Source organism: Oncorhynchus kisutch, linkage group LG10 (assembly GCF_002021735.2).
Source record: "Oncorhynchus kisutch isolate 150728-3 linkage group LG10, Okis_V2, whole genome shotgun sequence".
Taxonomy (NCBI): Eukaryota; Metazoa; Chordata; class Actinopteri; order Salmoniformes; family Salmonidae; genus Oncorhynchus; species Oncorhynchus kisutch.
The window spans coordinates 6325701-6346481 of NC_034183.2; the positions used below are offsets into that span (position 1 = coordinate 6325701).

The 20781-nt window shown below is 40.3% G+C and overlaps 1 protein-coding gene across 1 annotated transcript in view; it reads left to right on the forward strand.

The window, feature by feature from the left end:
* Window positions 1–2140: 2140 nt before the first annotated feature.
* The window catches only part of LOC109881126 (plakophilin-3), a 73115-nt gene continuing 54474 nt past the window's right edge, over window positions 2141–20781 (forward strand). The window contains exon 1 of the mRNA XM_031832950.1: window positions 2141–2822. Within this exon, the coding sequence (XP_031688810.1) occupies window positions 2594–2822 (229 nt within the window). The 5' untranslated portion in view covers window positions 2141–2593. The remainder of the gene's footprint in view (window positions 2823–20781) is intronic.

Here is a 20781-nt window from a genome sequence, read left to right on the forward strand (position 1 = left end):
AATAAAGGTGTTCTCAACTAGACTACCTGGTTAAATAAAGGTGTTCTCAACTAGCCTACCTGGTTAAATAAAGGTGTTCTCAACTAGCCTACCTGGTTAAATAAAGGTTAAATAAAAATAAATAAAAGATGGTACAATTATTCTCTTTACTATACAGCTATATATATATATACTAGCTTATTGTGTCACATAAACGGAAATTAGGCAAACGATTACAGTTTTAGCAACCAGGACATGGTGGAGGAGCAATTTCTGCATAGTGCAACTTTAATTTATGTTAGAAAATATGTAAAAGTAACTTTTTTCTAATCAAATCAAATTGTATTTGTCACATGCACCGAATACAACAATAGTAGACATTACAGTGAAATCCTTACTTTAATCTATTCAACAATACCAATGCTGAGAAATCTACACTTAAGTGGTTAAGTGCGACAACATGCCCCGGTCTACATTCAGAGTACCTTTACATGCACAGTAATAATTCGATATTAATTTGATTTTGGTAGTAGGTAGATTATGCAATAGTCATGGAAACACATTACTCTTCTTATCTTAATTGGTATAAAGTCAAAATCGAAGTAAGCATTACACGGTTTAAAAACACCTGGTTTTCTTTCGAATTATTAGGATAAATAATATATATATAATATATAAATGCCGACGCTGGGACAATTGTGCTCCACCTTATGGGACTCCCGATCACGACCGGTTGTGATACAGCCCGGAATCGAAGCAGGGTCTCTAGTGACTCTAGCACTGAGATGCGGTGCTTTAGACTGCTGCGCGAGTAAAGTTCGTAACAAATTCTTACACACTTTATATGTCCGGAATCAGAATCAAATATGCTTCCCAAAAATAACATCGCAGCAGGGCTTAAGGTGAGCCTGCCGGAACAGGATTCGGCACCTCTCCTATTAAAGTTAATTCGAGTTACATCTTTGTTAATTGTCCTGCCCCACGGCCTGATATTCTAAGAGTTGATTCGGGTTGGGTCGGCCAGTGTTTGTGGTTTGCGTAACATTGTAACCTTTGTTTGAGACCAATGCGTGGCCTTAGCTGTGTGAGTAGCGCGCCTGTATCTCTCACAGAACTAGAATGAGATTCACTTTGTATGATCTGCCTCCCTCGCTCTGCTCTGATAGACATGATCCTACAACTCTCCTATTTTTAGCGTTGCACTTCCTCATGTATTTGTTTATAGAATCATAGACGCGCTGAGGGTTCTGGAAAAGGGATCTGGAATTTAAATATATTTGCCAAAGTTAGCTATTGAATAACTGATGTTCAGAAATAAATTAAATGATTCAGAATGTCCTACTACACCATGCAAATGCCCGTCATTTTGTCACAGAGGATCAACAGTTGATTTAATTGCTGTGGATTGTGCGTAACCCAATAACATGGCATGGCCTACAGTCGGGGACGCGCGGCAAATCTGTCAGTGAACAAGCATGCGGTCAAAACAAGCCTTTCGCAATATGTCAAATACAATCGGGAGAAAACACCGGTTGGAAACCAAATGGCTACTGCTGAAAAAAAAAGAATGCTAATCTGTCTGCTACCAAAAATATTTAATCAACTTCCAAATATTGTTTAAAATCGCGTTGGCCATCGCCGGTGAGTGAGATGCGCATCATTGGGGTGAGTCAGTGAAACTGGAACGCATGTTTAGGACTATAATTTCCTCCTCATAATGTAGCCTACAATGTGTGTCTCCAAACACCTAGCCCTAGGTTATTGATAGATTCAAGGTCGTTTTTATTCATCTCAGATTCTCAGTTTGTCAGTGTCAAAATAGTCTGTCATTTCGATCATTTGTGCGGCATTAAAGAAAAATTAAGTCTCCAGTCGTGTAAAATTATGTAAAATTGCATGAAATGCGTTTATAAAACAAACATGTTTTCCCTTACCAATTTATTTCCGGACCCGAGGCTATTAAAATGTTCCCCATGTATAAATGCCTCTACTCTATTGCCCTATGCCACTACGCAAATGAGATGATATGCATGCAATGCTTTGTTAGATATGTTGTTGTTGTTGTTGTTTTTCTCAGATGTCCCGTACCTCAGAGCTTCCCAGGTCACCCCCCCCTCCCGCTTACTGTTAGTTCCGGCACCTCCCGATTTACAAATGAAGCACATGACCAGTGTGCTTAGAAAGTGTCTTTTGATTGGCGATGTTCTGCATTTATCAGAGTGCCATCATGTAGCCTTTTTCAGATGTGTCCATGTAAACATAATGATTAGGGGAATCGTTCTTCTTAGCAAAGCAATAACTACTATATGAATCTAACTATTGTGTGCATGTAACCGTACTCAATGAGAGAGTTTATTTTCCTGTGCCAGGTAGCCTACTCTCCCTCACAGACTCCACCCCGTTGTTATTTCGGCATATACTGTATAGTTCATTACCGAGGGAGTAGTCGTAAGAAAAGTATCTCACACAGGAACGAGCAACTCAACACCGAATACCGACTTTACCGATGACCAAATTCATTATTTCCAGATCAGAAATTGTTTAGACGAGAAACACACATTGCGCTCTCGGTTGGAATCCTTGGAACTTTTAAATTGCCTTCCGAGTTTCGACAATGAGTTTCGGGGCTCAAGATCACGTCTTTCTGTCTGCTTTGCAGCCCAATACCGCCGTCAGTACTTACGCGGTCCCGTCCGAGATCCAACTCGAGGGGAAAGGGGGCAACCTGTCGGATGAGATGACCCGGGCCAAGCGGGTCCAGCAGCAGGTTGCTATGCGGCTCGCCGAGAAAACCTCGACGCTTTCACGACAGAACGGCTCAGCCACACACTATACCTCCTCAGGTAGGACCTAGCCTCCTATGGCGACATGGTACTCAAATGTACCGTAGACTACCTACTACATTGCTGCGCTCAGAGACAATTTACTGACTTGATGTGATACATAAGCAAACTATTGACAATCCACCTGTAGCAACTGTCGGTAGAACTGCATTGCAATGTGATACATTTGCCTCATGACAAACTGCTTAATACTGTTAAATAAATATACCTTTCTTTTTTCAAACATGTATACAACATTGTGTAAAATTATCATAAAGTCTACAAATGTAGAATTAACCCACAATCCTCTAAAAACAGGCATGCTGCAAGTTATTGCAAGAACTTCAAATATTATTTAAAATAAAAAGTATTATTTAAAATACTTAGATTTTGAGCAACATACAGGAGTTGGATTTATTCTTAACTTTTTTGGGTTAAATTAAATGAACAAATCATGTAAACAACTTGCATGAATTCTTACTAATTATATATTTTTTTATTCAATTAATTTTAGTCATTTAGCAGATGATGTTATCCAGAGCAACTTAGAGTAGTGAATGTCTACATTCTCTTACTTATTTTCCCCATACTGGTGCCCCTGGGAATCAACCTCACAAGCACAATGCTCTACCACCTGAGCTACGCGGGACCACTGTAGATTAATTGTTTACTGTTGTATACAGTGTATGAAACTACCTGATCCAGTTCTGCCACTCTTCTCTCTCTCTCTCTCCCTTTCTCTCTCCCATTCTCCACCTCCCTTTCTCTCCCACCCCTCTCTCTCTCTCTCTCTCTCCACTCCCTTTCTTCACTCCCCCTCTCCCTCTCCCCCCTCTCTCCCATTCTCTACCTCCCTTTCTCTCTCCCCCCTATCTCCATCTCTCTCCCCTCTCTTTCTCTCTCTCCCCTCTCTCCATCTCTCACCCCTCTCTTTCTTTCTCTCTCTCCCTCCCCTCTCTCCACCGGCTACCTCAGTCTTTGTATAAGAATATATAGAATATGTATAGAATATAATAAAATAAAATTTAAAAAAATTGTTTTGGGTTATAGCTGTGCTTTACCATGAAGTTTTTATACAATTGAATCTTTAGCTGACAGACTCAAACAAGCATGGCTTTCATAGATCGGTTAGTTGACAATGTCACGAAGCGCGCGACGGGGCAGACGGTCTGTGTGTTGTTGTTGTGATTCTGAATGGCCAGATAGCTAGCAACAATGACAAGAAGCTGCCATGTGGAGAATCGTAAGAGGCTGGTTTCAGCTAGTTTTATCTTGTTCTTGATACCATGTCTTGTTTTGATGTTTTGACTGTTCTCACGTCTTTGCAACCATGGCAACCATAAAATAGCCAGCTAACCATCAACTGCAGCAATGTTTTTGAGTGACAACAAGTGCTCATTGTCCAATGTATTTATGTATTCAATAAACATTTGAGACTAAATATAGTTGACATGTTGTCAACAATCTAAGCCTTGAGTGAGATTGAGATCCAGAAGATTGGGTTACAGGTGTTACTCCGGCTGAGTCTGCTCTAAAATGACCTATGAACTCACAGCTACCCTGAAACAATGAGGACTAGGATGAAAATAAAGCGCTTCAGTCAGACCTGGTTGAATCAGAATTGGTTCAGTGAGACTTGGTTCAGTGAGACTTGGTTCAGTCAGACTTGGTTCAGTCAGACTTGGTTCAGTCAGACTTGGTTCAGTGAGATTGAGTTACAGGTCTGTCTTAGTCCGCTTTAGAGAGGAGAGGGTTTAATGTATATGTAGTAAATGAGAGGTGGAGAGACCAGGTTTCTGTGATTCTCGTCTGCCCAGTCTTGTCAGGGAAATTACATATCAATGGTCTTTCTCTCTGTCAACACAAAGCAGGCTGGGTGTCTAAGTGGTCTTGTTATGTAAGCTCTCTGGGACTGTCAAGGATTAGCTAAACTGTGGTACTCCCTGGATTTTAAGTTAAAAGTTTCCTAAAGTCTTCAGAGTTATCCCAGGTGTTACATTATGGTGTTCAGTAGTCAGTGACAGTGTAGCCTCAGGCTGCTACCAGGAGAGACTGAAAATTATTTTGATGTAGACAAAGAGCATATTTTCATCAGAATCATTAAGCATAGGCTCCTGAGTGGCGCAGCGGTCTAAGGCACTGCATTTTAGTGCAAGAGGTGTCACTGCAGTCCCTGGTTTGAATCCAGACTGTATCACATCTGGCTGTGATTGGGAGTCCCATAGGGCGGTGCACCATTGACCCAGCGTTGGCTGGGGAAGGCCGTCATTTACCCACTGTTCTTAGCCCGTCATTGTAAATAAGAATTTGTTCTTAACTGACGTGCCTAGTGAAATAAAGGTCCATTACATTTGTTTTAAAAAATATGGACTTGTTCATCCGTTTAGAAAATTCCACAGAACAAGCAGAATAAAGTAGGTAATTTTCAAGCAAGCACCACTGCTGAGGTTACAGACCTCTTTCAGGACTGTGTTCCCCAATATAATGTAACCAGTTGATATTACAGTTTAAATCAATTGTTATTGCTTTTTTATTGACTTTAATATACATGTGGCAATTTAGCAACTATGATTTGTTATCTATAATGGTTATGAGAAATCATATATTATTGTGCACTTTTGACAAAGGCCTATAGATAGATGTGCGCGTATATGTTTTTCCAATGCATGTTATAATATGTTATAATTTTTAAAATATTTTTCCCATTTTGAGTACTCGATTATTCAACCAAAAAATATGTGAGTGCTCGAACAGTTTAGAAATGTCAAATGCCCATATACCTAATGTTGACTCACTGATCCATACCTCGCATGAGGTTTTACGGTACATTGCCTTCAGAAAGTATTCCCCCCCCCCACTGTTGTGTTACAGCCTGAATTTAAAATGGATTTCATTTAGATTTTGTGTCACTGATCTACACACAAATACCCCATAATGTCAAAGTGGAATTTTGTTTTTAGAAATGTTTACAAATGAATTAAAAAGGAAAAGCTGGAATGTTATGAGTCAATAAGTATTCAACCCCTTTGTTATTTAAGCCTAAATACGTTCAGAAGTCAAATTTCGTTTAACAAGTCACATAATAAGTTGCATGGATTCACTCTATGTGAAATAATAATCATGTTTAACATTATTTTTAAATGACTACCTCATCTCTGTACGCCAGCAGTGAATTTCAACCACAAAGACCAGGGAGGTTTTCCAATGTCTCGCAAAGAAGGTCAGTTATTGATAGATGGGTAAAGATTTTTTTTAAAGCAGACATTGAATGTCCGTTTGAGCATGGTGAAGTTATTAATTACACTTTGGATGGCGCATCAATACACCCAGTCACTACAAAGATACAGGCATCCTTCATAACTCAGCTGCTGGAGAGGAAGGAAACCACTCAGGGATTTCACCATGAGGCCAATGGTGATTTTAAAACATTTACAGTTTAATGGCTGTGAAAGGAGAAAACTGAGGATGGATCAACAACGTTGTACTTGCTCTACAATACTAACATGAATAACAGCGTGAAAAGGAGGAAGCCTCTACAGAATATAAATATTCCAAAACATGCATCCTGTTTGCAATAAGGCACTAAAGTAATACTGCAAAACAACATGTCTAAATTAACTTTATGTCCTGAATGAAGGCATTATGTTTGGGGCAAATCCAACACAACACATCACTGAGTACCACTCTACATATTTTTAAGCATGGTGGTGGCTGCATCATGTTATGGGGATGCTTGTCATTGGCAAGAACTAGGGAGTTTTTTTTTAGGATAAGAAAAAATGGAATAGAGCTAAGCACAGGCAAAAATCCTGGAGGAAAACCTGGTTTAGTCTGCTTTCCAACAGATACTGGGAGACAAATTCACCTTTCAGCAGGACAATAACCTAAAGCACAAGACCAAACTGTAACGCAACAAATGTTGAATAAGTCAAGGGGTGTATTCTCTAGGCAGCCAGAGACACATACCTGAGAGGAACAGTACAACATGTCTTCTTCTATCTAGGTCAACTGAGTGCAAACTGAACAAACAAACAGAGTATGTCTCCCAAATTCATGTTTAAAGCGGGACTACGTTGAAATAGATAAAAGGGTTGCACTTAAACAAATTGCTAACTACACTAACTACAGTGGTAGGCCGGTGCCGTTTAGGATGAGGGAGAAACGTGGCCTTATTTCTATTACAGCATATTGGATGACTCTCATTCATCTTCCATTCACCCAGCTCTATAAGGTAGTAGTTTTGGAATTGTTAGCTAGATTACTTGTTGGTTATTACTGCATTGTCGGAACTAGAAGCACAAGCATTTCGCTACACTCGCATTAACATCTGCTAACCATGTGTATGTGACAAATAACATTTGATTTGATTTGATGTAACAGCGATAGGTTTAGGTTTACTACATGATACTCTAATTTTCCCTATACACATCATGAGGTTGCTACAACCTATTCTATGAATACAAGCTCTATGACGTAGATGCACAGTTCAAGAGACATTTAAGTAATCAAGGTGGCAACCATGTAACACATTCAATACCAACTTGCACACTCTTGCCTGAATCTAGGTGATTTGGGTGTAATCATTAGTCAACCAGTTGCAAACATGAGTTTCTATTGGACAAATCCAGGTACCTTTATCCTCGTTTCGTTCCATTTGCTTCCGTTTAAGAAATGTTTTTCAACAGAATCAGCGGAATGAATACACCCATGATCACACGTAAACACAGTTCACAGTTCTCTCTTTGTGTTGCTCCTCCTTTTTATGTGTTTTATTTGTTCTTAACTGTTCATCTATTGTCTTTCTCTCTTTGAGTCAACTACTCACCACATTGTATGCACTGCAGTGCTAGCTAGCTATAGCTTATGCTTTCAGTACTAGATTCATTCTCTGATCCTTTGATTGGGTGGACAACATGTCAGTTCATGCTACAAGAGCTCTGATAGGTTGGAGGACATTCTCTGGAAGTTGTCATAATTACTGTGTAAGTCTATGAAAGGGGGTGAGAACCATGAGCCTCCTAGGTTTTGTATTGAGGCCAATGTACCCAGAGGAGGACGGAAGCTAACTGTCCTCCGGCTACACCATGGTGCTACCCTACAGAGTGCTGTTGAGGCTACTGTAGACCTTCAAGGCAAAACAGGTGTGTTTTAATCAATTATTTGGTGACATGAATATATGAAGTATAGTTTTATCTAAAAAGGCAAACTTTATTAAATATTTCACCATTTTTATTTTGGTGAAATTCACTGAGGAGGATGGTCCTCCCCTTCCTCCACCGACTAACTACAACTTTGAAGGTGTAATGAAGCCTTCCGGATGCTTCGAAGCATGTTTTATTGTTGTAAGGTATTGTATCATAGAGGCTGAATAGCATATCCCAGTTTAGGATAATATTTTAATGCAAGTAGTCTCCTAACCCCACAGCCTTTGTATGAGTAGGCAGTGAAATTAAATGCAGAGTATCCCGGTAGCCCAATAGCCCAGTAGCCAAGTATCCCAGTAGCCTAATTGCCCTATTGGCCCAGTTGCCTATTGGCCCAGTATCCCAGTAGCCTATTGGCCCAGTAGCCTATTGGCCAAGTATCACAGTAGCCTAGTAGTCTATTGGCCCAGTAGCCCAGTAGCCAAGTAGCCTATTGGCCCAGTATCACAGTAGCCCAGTAGCCTATTGGCCCAGTATCCCAGTAGCCTATTGGCCCAGTAGCCTATTGGCCAAGTATCACAGTAGCCTAGTAGCCTATTGGCCCAGTAGCCTAGTAGCCCAGTAGCCTATTGGCCCAGTATCACAGTATCCCAGTAGCCTATTGGCACAGTAGCCTATTGGCCAAGTATCCCAGTAGCCTATTGGCCCAGTATCTCAGTAGCCTATATGCCCAGTGGCCCAGTATCCCAGTAGCCCAGTAGCCTATTGGCCAAGTATCACAGTAGCCTAGTAGCCTATTGGCCTAGTAGCCCAGTAGCCTATTGGCCTAGTAGCCCAGTAGCCTATTGGCCCAGTATCCCAGTAGCCTAGTAGCCTATTGGTCCAGTAGTCTATTGGCCCAGTATCCCAGTAGCCTATTGGCACAGTAGCCTATTGGCACAGTAGCCTATTGGCCAAGTATCTCAGTAGCCTATTGGCCCAGTATCTCAGTAGCCTATATGCCCAGTAGCCTATATGCCCAGTAGCCCAGTAGCCTATTGGCACAGTAGCCTAGTAGCCTATTGGCGCAGTAGCCTAAATTAATGAATATTCTATTCCAGTGACAGCTCAGGGCCCTGCTGCCTTAATGGAGATATCCAATCATTTCATCAGTAATAGTCACCTTAAGCAATCTATTGAACAACACAGTGTATGGCAATGGGAAGTGCCGTTTATCATTACAACACAATGTTGTTTTCTGTGAGATGGTGCTACGAGTCACTGGCAGGGATTTCAGAACAAATACAATGTAGAACTTTTCACACTATGAATGCAGTTATGCGTTATGTGCTAGTAGAACAACACGCAGACAATACTAGAGCAAGGATAAAACATCCACAGATGACATCTTCCTGAGGGGATTGCACCTTTTATTCAAATTCCGCTTTACATGACTAACTTTGGCTGTAAATAGAGGATACAAATAAATACATACCATAATACAATAATGATTTGTAACATAATTCATAACATTTGATCAATACTACGAAATATCGTGATGTATTGATAACATTGTTAACGGATGATTAACAGTATCATTGATTTGGATAAGAACACAATGAAAATTGATTTCTTCAATTCCCGTTTGTAAGCCTGTGGGCCTAGACAGCAGCCTGATCTCTGGAAATAGACTCCCAATTTCAGATGTTTGAAAAGGACGTGGATTCATGTCTTCATCCAATGAATTAAATGAATCAAATGAATTAAATGAATTAAATGAATCAAATGAATTAAATGAATCAAATGATTAAATGTTTGGCCGGCACTGGGTGTGAATTCATGATGCTGTGGGAGCACATTGCTTAGGTCACTGCACCACCACAGTAGCAAACCATGAGAATACTCAATGATATTTGATGGTAAGAGTGCATTGTATTTCATTATTTTAGTTATTTTGTTTGTTTTAAGCCTGACCCTAGTGGTTAGAGTGGAGGGGCGGCAGGGTAGCCTAGTGGTTAGAGTGGGGGGCGGCAGACAGCCTAGTGGTTAGAGTGGAGGGGCGGCAGGTAGCCTAGTGGTTAGAGTGTAGGGGCGGCAGGGTAGCCTAGTGGTTAGAGTGGAGGGGTGGCAGGGTAGCCTAGTGGTTAGAGTGGAGGGGCGGCAGGGTAGCCTAGTGGTTAGAGTGGAGGGGCGGCAAGGTAGCCTAGTGGTTAGAGTGGAGGGGCGGCAGGGTAGCCTAGTGGTTAGAGTGTAGGGGTGGCAGGGTAGCCTAGTGGTTAGAGTGTAGGGGCGGCAGGGTAGCCTAGTGGTTAGAGTGTAGGGGCGGCAGGGTAGCCTAGTGGTTAGAGTGTAGGGGCGGCAGGGTAGCCTAGTGGTTAGAGTGTAGGGGCGGCAGGGTAGCCTAGTGGTTAGAGTGTAGGGGCGGCAGGGTAGCCTAGTGGTTAGAGTGGAGGGGCGGCAGGGTAGCCTAGTGGTTAGAGTGGAGGGGCGGCAGGGTAGCCTAGTGGTTAGAGTGTAGGGGTGGCAGGGTAGCCTAGTGGTTAGAGTGTAGGGGCGGCAGGGTAGCCTAGTGGTTAGAGTGTAGGGGCGGCAGGGTAGCCTAGTGGTTAGAGCGTTGGACTAGTAACCGCAAAGGTTGCACGATCAAATCCCCGAGCTGACAGGGTAGAAAATCTGTCGTTCTGCCCCTGAACAGGCAGTTTAACCCACTGTTCCTAGGCCGTCATTGAAAATAAGAATTAGTTCTTAACTGACTTTCCTAGTTAAATAAAGGTAAAAAAAATGAACAAAAAACAAAGCCCTAAGCTTAACCACTCGGAATTAATGCCTAAACTGTTCATTTTTAAGTTTACCTTGTAACCATGTGGAATTAATGCCTAAACTGTTCATTTTTAAGTTTACCTTACCTTACCGCGGAATAATGCCTAAACTGTTCATTTTTAAGTTTACCTTACCTTACCGCGGAATAATGCCTAAACTGTTCATTTTTTTGTTTACCTTGTAACCACTCGGAATGAATGCGTCAAAGAAACATTGCCGTTCGTCCAAACTATAGAAGGGAACCTTTGGAACCCTTAATAATGCATTCTAAATGGAACCATATATAATGTGTTCTAAATGGAACCATATATAATGTGTTCTAAATGGAACCATATATAATGTGTTCTAAATGGAACCATATATAATGTGTTCTAAATGGAACCATATATATATTGTGTTCTAAATGGAACCATATATAATGTGTTCTAAATGGAACCCTTAATAATGCATTCTAAATGGAACCATATATAATGTGTTCTAAATGGAACCATATATATATTGTGTTCTAAATGGAACCATATATAATGTGTTCTAAATGGAACCATATATAATGTGTTCTAAATGGAACCATATATAATGTGTTCTAAATGGAACCATATATAATGTGTTCTAAATGGAACCATATATAATGTGTTCTAAATGGAACCATATATAATGTGTTCTAAATGGAACCATATATAATGTGTTCTAAATGGAACCATATATAATGTGTTCTAAATGGAACCATATATATTGTGTTCTAAATGGAACCATATATAATGTGTTCTAAATGGAACCATATATAATGTGTTCTAAATGGAACTATGTTGAATTTAGAAGGGAACCTTTGAGATCTTGTTGTAGACAGACCAGGAAAAAGGTGGCTGTTGAGTGACAGGTAGTGTTTGCATGTTGTCAGCAGGGTTAGGCCCAAGTCCTTGGGGTGCTGTCTCTTTAATCTTTCTCTCTCATTTTCTGGACACTCTCACTCTATCCCTCTAGCTTTCTGGCCTCATTCTCCACCAACCAGTTTGTTGCCTGTTCCCTGAGGCTTTGACTTAGCCAAGTATGAAGCTCACACACCCCTCCCTCCAGCCTACCTGCCTGGGAACACACAAACGCGTGCACACACACACACCCACAAGTACAGTCTTGTTGTCTTTAACTTTGTACTGTAAAATCAAATCATATCAAATTGAATTAGTCATGTGCGCCGAATACAAGAGGTGTAGATCTTACAGTGAAATGCTTACTTACAAGCCCCTAACCAACAATGCAGTTTAAATACGAATAAGAAATCAAAGGAACAAGTAATTAAAGAGCAGCAGTAAAATAACAACAGGGAGGTTATATACAGGGTATTACGGTACAGAGTCAATGTGGAGGCTATATACAGGGTATTACGGTACAGAGTCAATGTGGAGGCTATATACAGGGTATTACGGTACAGAGTCAATGTGGAGGCTATATACAGGGTATTACGGTACAGAGTCAATGTGGAGGCTATATACAGGGTATTACGGTACAGAGTCAATGTGGAGGCTATATACAGGGTATTACGGTACAGAGTCAATGTGGAGGCTATATACAGGGTATTACGGTACAGAGTCAATGTGGAGGCTATATACAGGGTATTACGGTACAGAGTCAATGTGGAGGCTATATACAGGGTGTTACGGTACAGAGTCAATGTGGAGGCTATATACAGGGGGTACCAGTACAGAGTCAATGTGGAGGTTATATACAGGGTATTACGGTACAGAGTCAATGTGGAGGCTATATACAGGGTATTACGGTACAGAGTCAATGTGGAGACTATATACAGGGGGTACCGGTACAGAGTCAATGTGGAGGCTATATACAGGGGGTACCAGTACAGAGTCAATGTGGAGACTATATACAGGGGGTACCGGTACAGAGTCAATGTGGAGGCTATATACAGGGGTACCGGTACAGAGTCAATGTGGAGGCTATATACAAGGGGTACCGGTACAGAGTCAATGTGGAGGCTATATACAGGGGTACCGGTACAGAGTCAATGTGGAGGCTATATACAGGGGGTACCGGTACAGAGTCAATGTGGAGGCTATATACAGGGGGTACCGGTACAGAGTCAATGTGGAGGCTATATACAGGGGGTACCGGTACAGAGTCAATGTGCGGCAACGTAGCCTAGTGGTTAGAGCGTCGGACTAGTAACCGGAAGGTTGCGAGTTCAATCCCCCGAGCTGACAAGGTACAAATCTGTCGTTCTGCCCCTGAACAGGCAGTTAACCCACTGTTCCCAGGCCGTCATTGAAAATAAGAATTTGTTCTTAACTGACTTGCCTGGTTAAATAAAGGTAAAAAATAAAATAAAATGTGGAGGCTACATACAGGGTATTACGGTACAGAGTCAATGTGGAGGCTATATACAGGGGGTACCGGTACAGAGTCAATGTGGAGGCTATATACAGGGGGTACCAGTACAGAGTCAATGTGGAGGCTATATACAGGGGGTACCGGTACAGAGTCAATGTGGAGGCTATATACAGAGGGTACCGGTACAGAGTCAATGTGGAGGCTATATACAGGGGTACCGGTACAGAGTCAATGTGGAGGCTATATACAGGGGGTACCGGTACAGAGTCAATGTGGAGGCTATATACAGAGGGTACCGGTACAGAGTCAATGTGGAGGCTATATACAGGGGGTACCGGTACAGAGTCAATGTGGAGGCTATATACAGGGGGGTACCGGTACAGAGTCAATGTGGAGGCTATATACAGGGGGGTACCGGTACAGAGTCAATGTGGAGGCTATATACAGGGGGTACCGGTACAGAGTCAATGTGGAGGCTATATACAGGGGGTACCGGTACAGAGTCAATGTGGAGGCTATATACAGGGGGTACCGGTACAGAGTCAATGTGGAGGCTATATACAGGGGGTACCGGTACAGAGTCAATGTGGAGGCTATATACAGAGGATACCGGTACAGAGTCAATGTGGAGGCTATATACAGAGGATACCGGTACAGAGTCAATGTGGAGGCTATATACAGGGGGTACCGGTACAGAGTCAATGTGGAGGCTATATACAGGGGGTACCGGTACAGAGTCAATGTGGAGGCTATATACAGGGGGTACCGGTACAGAGTCAATGTGGAGGCTATATACAGGGGGTACCGGTACAGAGTCAATGTGCAGGGGCACCGGTTAGTTGAGGTAATATGTACATGTAGGTATAGTTATTAAAGTGACTATGCATAGATGATAACAACAGAGAGTAGCAGTAGCGAAAAGAGGGTGGAGTGGGCAATGCAAATAGTCTGGGTAGCCATTTGATTAGATGTTCAGGAGTCTTATGGCTTTGGGTAGAAGCTGTTTAGAAGCCTCTTGGATCTAGACTTGGCACTCTGGTACAGCTTGCCGTGCTGTAGCAGAGAGAACAGTCTATGACTAGGGTGGCTGGAGTCTTTGACCATTTTTAGGGCCTTCCTCTGACACCGCCTGGTATTGAGGTCCTGGATGGCAGGAAGCTTGGCCCCAGTGATGTACTGGGCCATACGCACTACCCTCTGTAGTGCCTTGCGGTCGGGGGCTGAGCAGTTGCCATACCAGGCAGTGATGCAACCATGGCAACCACCATGCTCTTGATGGTGCAGCTGTAGAACCTTTTGAGGATCTGAGGACCCATGCCAAATCTTTTCAGTCTCCTGAGGGGGAATAGGCTTTGTCGCACCCTCTTCACGACTGTCTTGGTGTGCTTGGACCATGATAGTTTGTTGGTTATGTGGACACAAAGGAAATTGAAGTTCTCAACCTGCTCCACTACAGCCCCATCGATGAGAATGGGGACGTGCTCGGTCCTCCTTTTCCTATAGTCCACAATCATCTCCTTTGTCTTACTCACGTTGAGGGAGAGGTTGTCCTGGCACCACATGGCCAGGTCTCTGACCTCCTCCCTATAGGCTGTCTCGTTGTTGTCGGTGATCAGGCCTACCACTGTTGTGTCATCGGCAAACTTAATGACGGTTTTGAAGTCGTGCCTGGCCATGCAGTCATGAGTGAACAGGGAGTACAGGAGGGGACTGAGCGCGCACCCCTTAGGGGTCCCTGTGTTGAGGATCAATATGGCGGATGTGTTTGGCGGATGTGATCCTTACCACCTGGAGGCGGCCCGTCAGGAAGTCCAGGATCCAGTTGCAGAGGGAGGTGTTTAGTCCCAGTGTCCTTAGCTTAGTTATGAGCTTTGAGGGCACTATGGGGTTGAACGCTGAGCTGTAGTCAATGAATAACATTCACACATAGGTATTTATTTTGTGCCGGTGGGAAAGGGCAGTGTGGAGAGCAATAGAGATTGCATCATCTGTGGATCTGTTGGGGCTGTATGCAAATTTGAGTAGGTCTATGGTTTCTGTGATAATGGTGTTGATATGAGCCATGACCAGCCTTTCAAAGCACTTCATAGCTACAGACGTGAGTGCTATGGGTCGGTAGTCATTTAGGCAGGTTACCTTAGTGTTCTTTGGGCACAGGGACTATGGTGGTCTGCTTAAAACACGTTGGTATTACAGACTCGGACAGGGAGAGGTTGAAAATGTCAGTGAAGACTAACAGTAACAGTTTACATCCTTGTAATCCCTCTGGCCCTGTGGCCTTGTGTATGTTGATCTGTTTTAAGGTTTTACTCACATCGGCTGCGGAGAGTGTGATCACACAGTCGTAGAGAGAGAGAGAGACTTCCTATTAACTTCCAGTGTAGTGAGAGAGAGACTTCCTATTAACTTCCAGTGTAGAGAGAGAGATTTCCTATTAACTTCCAGTGTAGAGAGAGAGACTCTTCCTATTAACTTCCTGTGTAGAGAGAGAGACTTCCTATTAACTTCCTCTGTAGAGAGAGAGACTTCCTATTAACTTCCTGTGTAGAGAGAGAGAGAGAGACTTCCTATTAACTTCCAGTGTAGAGAGAGAGAGAGAGAGACTTCCTATTAACATCCAGTGTAGAGAGAGAGAGACTTCCTATTAACTTCCTCTGTAGAGAGAGAGACTTCCTATTAACTTCCTGTGTGTGTAGAGAGAGAGAGACTTCCTATTAACTTCCTGTGTAGAGAGAGAGAGAGACTTCCTATTAACTTCCTGTGTAGAGAGAGAGAGAGACTTCCTATTAACTTCCTGTGTAGAGAGAGAGAGAGACTTCCTATTAACTTCCTGTGTAGAGAGAGAGAGAGACTTCCTATTAACTTCCTGTGTAGAGAGAGAGAGACTTCCTATTAACTTCCTGTGTAGAGAGAGACTTCCTATTAACTTCCTGTGTAGAGAGAGAGAAACTTCCTATTAACTTCCTGTGTAGTGAGAGAGACTTCCTATTAACTTCCTGTGTAGAGAGAGAGACTTCCTATTAACTTCCAGTGTAGAGAGAGAGACTTCCTATTAACTTCCTGTGTAGAGAGAGAGACTTCCTATTAACTTCCTGTGTAGTGAGAGAGACTTCCTATTAACTTCCTGTGTAGTGAGAGAGACTTCCTATTAACTTCCTGTGTAGTGAGAGAGACTTCCTATTAACTTCCTGTGTAGTGAGAGAGACTTCCTATTAACTTCCAGTGTAGAGAGAGAGACTCTTCCTATTAACTTCCTGTGTAGAGAGAGAGACTTCCTATTAACTTCCTCTGTAGAGAGAGAGACTTCCTATTAACTTCCTGTGTAGAGAGAGAGAGAGAGACTTCCTATTAACTTCCAGTGTAGAGAGAGAGAGAGAGAGAGACTTCCTATTAACATCCAGTGTAGCGAGAGAGAGACTTCCTATTAACTTCCTCTGTAGAGAGAGAGACTTCCTATTAACTTCCTGTGTGTGTAGAGAGAGAGAGACTTCCTATTAACTTCCTGTGTAGAGAGAGAGAGAGACTTCCTATTAACTTCCTGTGTAGAGAGAGAGAGAGACTTCCTATTAACTTCCTGTGTAGAGAGAGAGACTTCCTATTAACTTCCTGTGTAGAGAGAGAGAGACTTCCTATTAACTTCCTGTGTAGAGAGAGACTTCCTATTAACTTCCTGTGTAGAGAGAGAGAAACTTCCTATTAACTTCCTGTGTAGTGAGAGAGACTTCCTATTAACTTCCTGTGTAGAGAGAGAGACTTCCTATTAACTTCCAGTGTAGAGAGAGAGACTTCCTATTAACTTCCTGTGTAGAGAGAGAGACTTCCTATTAACTTCCTGTGTAGTGAGAGAGACTTCCTATTAACTTCCTGTGTAGTGAGAGAGACTTCCTATTAACTTCCTGTGTAGTGAGAGAGACTTCCTATTAACTTCGTGTGTAGAGAGAGAGACTTCCTATTAACTTCGTGTGTAGAGAGAGAGACTTCCTATTAACTTCCTGTGTAGAGAGAGAGACTTCCTATTAACTTCCTGTGTAGAGAGAGAGAGACTTCCTATTAACTTCCTGTGTAGAGAGAGAGACTTCCTATTAACTTCCTGTGTAGTGAGAGATACTTCCTATTAACTTCCAGTGTAGAGAGAGAGACTTCCTATTAACTTCCAGTGTAGAGAGAGAGACTTCCTATTAACTTCCTGTGTAGAGAGAGAGACTTCCTATTAACTTCCTGTGTAGTGAGAGAGACTTCCTATTAACTTCCTGTGTAGAGAGAGATACTTCCTATTAACTTCCTGTGTAGAGAGAGAGACTTCCTATTAACTTCCTGTGTAGTGAGAGAGACTTCATATTAACTTCCTGTGTAGTGAGAGAGACTTCCTATTAACTTCCTGTGTAGTGAGAGAGACTTCCTATTAACATCCTGTGTAGTGAGAGAGACTTCCTATTAACTTCCTGTGTAGTGAGAGAGACTTCCTATTAACTTCCTGTGTAGTGAGAGAGACTTCCTATTAACTTCCTGTGTAGTGAGAGAGACTTCCTATTAACTTCCTGTGTAGTGAGAGAGACTTCCTATTAACTTCGTGTGTAGAGAGAGAGACTTCCTATTAACTTCATGTGTAGAGAGAGAGACTTCCTATTAACTTCCTGTGTAGAGAGAGAGACTTCCTATTAACTTCCTGTGTAGAGAGATATACTTCCTATTAACTTCCTGTGTAGAGAGAGAGACTTCCTATTAACTTCCTGTGTAGAGAGAGACTATCTCTGTGGTACGTTAATACAGGATGGATTTCTGCCTGCTTGAACGCCAATAACTCAGATACACATGAAATTACCCAGGTAATCGATAGAACATCAACTCAGAGATGCACAAAAACAATATGACATTGAAAATGGGTGAATATTTACTTCAATTAATACCTAAACTTTACCATCAAAAACTGTGGACAGGGATGGTGGATTGGCGTAAACGGTGCGATCCGGGTCTGAGGTTCACGGGTTCAATCCCAGTTTTAGGTACTAGCTTGGATTCAGAAGTCAATTTCACCATTTTCTGTGAGATCTTGTTGAATTTTTGTTCACAACAGGTAAATGAAGGTTCTGTTACGACCAGCCTATGGCCATGACTCCCCTTTTTAATCTAAGCAGTCATGTCGCAGCATGTGAAGAATGTACATGAAATCACATAGTTCTTTCTGCAGAGCTCCCTCCCTGGTTCTCACAAACATATTCCATATTTCCTCAGGACAGGATGTAATACCAGTCTATATATGAAGCGTTTATTTCCTAAACTCTATATCCACCATTTTTCTTTTCAAATAATCATTTTTTTCTGTTTGAAACGATTGATTTGATGTGTATGAAAACGTTTTTTTGTTGTTGCAAAAATGCTGTATATCGATTGTTTAGCTGGAATGGAATGTTTTATATCCTGTATATTAGACTGTGATATGTAGTTGTCTCACCTAGATATCTTAAGATCAATGCACTAACTGTAAGGCACTCTGGGTAAGAGCATCTGCTAAATTAGAAATGTCAAATGTAAATGTTTTACATACAGATCTCATATTAATGTATTTCATTATTGTTCTTAGATGTTTTTATAATCATTATGATGTCACAAATGTATCATTTGTATAGTTCTTTATTAAAAAGGTATTTCTTATTTTATTTTTTACATTAAAACCTAGCAGTACTACTTATTTATCTGACAGTGAGACGGAGATACATAATTTTACCAAGAAAAACTGATTATTTGTCTTTCTGAAATGAAACCATCAAGTGACAGATTTTTTTAAAACAAACAATAACAAGTGGATGTTATAGAACAACAACAACATGTATGTTATAGAACAACAACAATATGTATGTTATAGAACAATAACAATATGTATGTTATAGAACAACAACAACATGTCTGTTATAGAACAACAACAATATGTATGTTATAGAACAACAACAATATGTATGTTATAGAACAATAACAATATGTATGTTATAGAACAACAACAACATGTATGTTATAGAATAACAACAATATGTATGTTATAGAACAACAACAACATGTCTGTTATAGAACAATAACAATAACAATATGTATGTTATAGAACAACAACAATATGTCTGTTATAGAACAACAACAATATGTATGTTATAGAACAATAACAATAACAATATGTATGTTATAGAACAACAACAATATGTATGTTATAGAACAACAACAACATGTCTGTTATAGAACAACAACAATATGTATGTTATAGAACAACAACAACATGTCTGTTATAGAACAACAACAATATGTCTGTTATAGAACAACAACAATATGTATGTTATAGAATAACAACAATAACAATATGTATGTTATAGAACAACAACAACATGTCTGTTATAGAACAACAACAATATGTCTGTTATAGAACAACAACAATATGTATGTTATAGAATAACAACAATAACAATATGTATGTTATAGAACAACAACAATATGTGTGTTATAGAACAACAACAATATGTATGTTATAGAACAATAACAATAACAATATGTATGTTATAGAACAACAACAACATGTCTGTTATAGAACAACAACAATATGTATGTTATAGAACAATAACAATATGTATGTTATAGAACAACAACAACATGTCTGTTATAGAACAACAACAATATGTATGTTATAGAACAACAACAATATGTCTGTTATAGAACAACAACAATATGTATGTTATAGAACAACAACAACATGTCTGTTATAGAACAACAACAACAACATGTATGTTATAGAACAACAACAACATGTATGTTATAGAACAACAACAACATGTCTGTTATAGAACAACAACAATATGTATGTTATAGAACAACAACAACATGTCTGTTATAGAACAACAACAATATGTATGTTATAGAACAATAACAATATGTATGTTATAGAACAACAACAACATGTCTGTTATAGAACAACAACAACATGTATGTTATAGAACAACAACAACATGTATGTTATAGAACAACAACAACATGTATGTTATAGAACAACAACAATATGTATGTTATAGAACAACAACAATATGTATGTTATAGAACAACAACAATATGTATGTTATAGAACAACAACAATATGTATGTTATAGAACAACAACAATATGTCTGTTATAGAACAACAACAATATGTATGTTATAGAACAACAACAATATGTATGTTATAGAACATCAACAATATGTATGTTATAGAACAACAACAACATGTATGTTATAGAACAACAACAACATGTATGTTATAGAACAACAACAATATGTATGTTATAGAACAACAACAACATGTATGTTATAGAACAACAACAATATGTATGTTATAGAACAACAACAATATGTATGTTATAGAACAATAACAATATGTATGTTATAGAACAACAACAACATGTATGTTATAGAACAACAACAATATGTATGTTATAGAACAACAACAACATGTATGTTATAGAACAACAACAATATGTATGTTATAGAACAACAACAATATGTATGTTATAGAACAATAACAATATGTATGTTATAGAACAACAACAATATGTATGTTATAGAACATCAACAATATGTATGTTATAGAACAACAACAATATGTATGTTATAGAACATCAACAATATGTATGTTATAGAACAATAACAATATGTATGTTATAGAACATAACAATAACAATATGTATGTT